General features: G+C 49.3%; 1 protein-coding gene across 1 annotated transcript in view; it reads right to left on the reverse strand.

Moving 5' to 3' along the window:
* USP32 (ubiquitin specific peptidase 32) overlaps window positions 1-2,016 on the reverse strand; it is a 200,329-nt gene extending 198,313 nt beyond the window's left edge. The window contains exon 1 of the mRNA XM_007464900.1: window positions 1,798-2,016. Within this exon, the coding sequence (XP_007464962.1) occupies window positions 1,798-1,855 (58 nt within the window). The 5' untranslated portion in view covers window positions 1,856-2,016. The remainder of the gene's footprint in view (window positions 1-1,797) is intronic.
* Between the last annotated feature and the right edge of the window lie 1,726 nt (window positions 2,017-3,742).

Genomic DNA, 3,742 nt, shown 5'->3' on the forward strand with positions numbered 1-3,742 from the left:
AACAAAAAAAAAAAAAAAAAAAAAAAAAAAAATACACCAACTATTAATTTCTCGTTTATATACAAAGGTAGAATCTTAGTTTTATATGAAAGTAGACAGGCTAGAGTTGGATAAAAGTTTAATTTCAGAATTCCTTAATGTCAGCTAAAACACCCTCAAACTTAAGAAACTAAACACTTCTAAACCTTGAAGCTGAAATCAGTTTGACTGATGTCCTCTTTCATGCCATGTAAGCCATTGTCTAATTGAGGCCAGACCTGTCAGGTTCAACAGCATCCCAGAAATGACTAGCCTTCTAGAGCTGGAAACACATCAGGAATTTGGAATATTTCTCATATTGAAGAAAGGAAAAAAGTTCAAGTGAGATTGTCCCCAAGAACAATCAGTATACTATTCCACATGGGAAAAAAAAAAAAAAAAAGACCTAAAAAGCATATTTTTGTTATTCTGGTCAGTCCACAAGAATATATCAGAATTCTGTATCTATTTTCAGGTGATGGCCCACTGAACTTACCCCTTTCCTTCCTACACATGAACAAGAGTTCACTATTAAATTCTCATTTTGAATGCCTGTCTTGTAATCTAGATTTTTTATTTTATATCTTTAGCTACTAAAACCATCACCTGGAGCACGGCTGTTTTCTTGACTTAGAAACCTGTTACCAATAATGCCTAGCACCTAAGCTGCTTAATGTTTTTCCCTTCTTACCAAGAAAATCCATTAAATGTCGAAAAGAAATAAATACAAGCACGCGCGCACGCGCGCGCGCACACACACACACACACACACACACACACACACACTGAAATCCCAGTCATGAAAAATTAAGTCACATTCTGGCCATAAACCGTGCAATAGACACTTCGAGTTAGCGTGTGCCTTAGTGATCACGGACAGCGGTATCAGAGTAAGTGATAGGGGGTTGGAGGTGGTTGACAACATACAGTGCATCAGAGCCAATAAGCAGCAGGCTAGGACTGACAGCAAGGCCGGTCTCTAAAGGGAGCTATAACACAATATCAGAATGCTGGATTTCCGAATGCCATTTTAAGGGGAAGGAGGGGATGAGAACTGGGGATCAAGTGCAATGAAAGGCTCTGACCAATGTCTGAGGCGATGAAACCGAAGACAAGGTCTTCTGGCAACACCCGCTGTCCAGTCTCATCTCACCTCAAACACAACTCAATTTCAGGTCGTTCTTATCAAAGTCAGCTGCTCAAAAGGTGAGGGGGTGGCAGGCAGGGGATGGTGACAGCCCCCAAGAGACTGCCAAAAGCCCTTGGAAAAGGCAGAGACACTACAATTGGAAGAGGCTTGAAGGGGTTTCTACTTCGCAAAAGGAGGGCTTTGCAGCCGCCTCCCCTCTCCCTTTCCAGCCGGGGTTGTTAGGTAGGAGGTTAGGATGTTGCTGGAGGGTTTATGAAGGAGTGATAGGAGAAAATGGCAGTAAAGGATGAGGGGGGCTGGAAGGGCTGGTGCCACCCAAGAAAAGGGGGGAGGAGGGACTTCCCTGGACACATCCAGGATAACAACGCCACCACAGAGCAAGGGCAGTGCCCTGCTAGCGCCTGACACCCCTCTCTCTGGGAAAGCTTCGCCCCCGTCCACACGATCCCAATCCCCAAACACTGCTCCCACCCGACCCTTCTCCCCCACGGTATCCCCATCGTGGCCTCCTTTCCCTTCCGCCTCAGGCCCCACGCCCTCAAGCTCCCCTCCCCTTCCCCGGTCACCCACCCTCAGGGCAGCCCGTCGCCGGCCTCCCCGGCAGCTTGCCCAGACCCCTCCCCCCTCACCTCTCCTCAGCGCCTCCTCGTAGCTGAGGAATCCGATCCGTGACTCCTTGGCGCCCATGCTCCCCTCATCCCCTCGGCTGGGGGTCGGAGCCCGATCTCGCCCCCACCCCCCTCCCGCCTTCTCCTCGGCGTCCCGGGCAGACGGTGTTGGCGTCCCCCGGCCTCCTCCTCCCCCCACACTAACAAGTGCGGCTTCTGCCCCGGCGGCTCCTCCCGGCCGCCGCCACCGCCTCCATGCCGAATCACGTGACCCGCTCCCACCCCGCCCCCTTCCCCTCCCTCTTACTCCGCCCTTCTCCTCTCTCCTCTCCTCCCTTCCCTTCCCTCCTCACGCCCTCTTCCCTCCCCCGCCTCCCGCCTGCCCCGCCGAGGGTCACCTGACCCAATGGCCGGGGATTGTTCCGGGTAATGGCCGCCAGGGACCACCCACCCCACCCGCCGCGCGCAGGGGCGTAGGGGCGGAGCCAGACCTCGCGCGTAACGCATCATCGCCACCTTCCGGCCAATCCGAAGCCGCGAGGCCCACGAGCCTCCGCCCGCCTGGGGGGCAGCGACTTCCGGGGAGCTCGAGGCAGTCCTCCCGCCCACACGTTCTGGCGCTCGCTGGGCGGGGTCGGAGCCCTTGACTGTTCGTCTGGCCTGGGCCCAGTCGCATCTTGAAAGAGAAATGGAATCTTAGGGTGCCGAGGTCCTAGCTGTGCGGTTCGTGAGAGAAAGGAGCGGGCAGACGGTGCATTCCTAACGTTAAGGACATTTTTGATTGGGAGGGAGCTGTGAAAGGAAAGGAGACTCTCAAGGATTTCATGTCACCAGAGAATTCTTTATCCTATGGGGCGATCCTTAAGGAAAGCGAATGTTGTGACAAAGTTGAGATCTTCCTTTTCGCGTTACCCCATCCCCCATCCCAGTTGACGCTAGATTTCCTTTCACATACGCCCAGCCAGCCGGCCCTGGGCGCACCTCCTGCTCTGAGCCTGCTTCTTGTACACAGGCTTTGGAAGCTGTTAATGCAAAGGCTTAGCTTGCTGATCTGCAAGAGTTGCTCCCTGCCAGAAATGTGGGAGTTACAAGACTGATAACAGCTTTTCTTACGCTTTTTTTTAATTATTATTTTTTTAATTGTGGTAAGGTATGCCAACCATTTTTAAATATCTCAAGAGCAGAATTATACAGTACTTCCGTTTTTGTGACTGGCTTATTTCACTTAGCATAATGTCCTCAAGTTTTGTCCGTGTTGCAGCACAGTATCAGAATTTCCCAGGTTTACCTATGACCCAGCAATTCCACTTGTGAAATTATACCCAAAAGAATTGAAAACAGGGACAGGAACAGATATTTATACATCTGTGTTGATAGAATATGATTCACAGTAACCAAAAGGTAGAAGGACTTCGTCCATCGACAGATGAATAAATACCGTATATGCGTACAATGGAATACATGCAGTTCCTTGCTTTTTTTAATTCAGTTTGCTTTCATTAGTCTTCACCCTGAAAGCCACAGCATCAAACTTCTGGTTAACGAAACACAACCATTTATTTGAAAAATAAGCATTTGGATTAGATTAGACTCAGGGTGCTACTTAGGTAATTGAGGGGCAGCAAAAGGATTTTTAGTTCCTAAAGCCAACATATTATAATATGTCCTGCCAGAGAGAGAAGGTAATAACTCTTTCTCTACTCATCTTTCCTGGCAGACTAGATCAGCGGCGTGGCATTAGTCACAGTGCTGCCCTTTCCAGTTCACTGTGAGGTAGTTAATTTTAAGGCCTCAGATTCGTTTCACTACTAAAAGGCCATGAATAAGGGGGTTGGGAATGTACTTCAAAGCCTTTAATTTCCGGGTGATTAGCTCGGCATAGACATAAGTCTCCAGACAAAACTCAGTCATCTTCAGCCTGCAGTTAGATTATAGTAATTAATGGGAAGTGAATCTTAAGAAAGGG

Source organism: Lipotes vexillifer, unplaced genomic scaffold (assembly GCF_000442215.2).
Source record: "Lipotes vexillifer unplaced genomic scaffold, Lipotes_vexillifer_v1.1 scaffold788, whole genome shotgun sequence".
NCBI classification, from domain to species: Eukaryota; Metazoa; Chordata; class Mammalia; order Artiodactyla; family Lipotidae; genus Lipotes; species Lipotes vexillifer.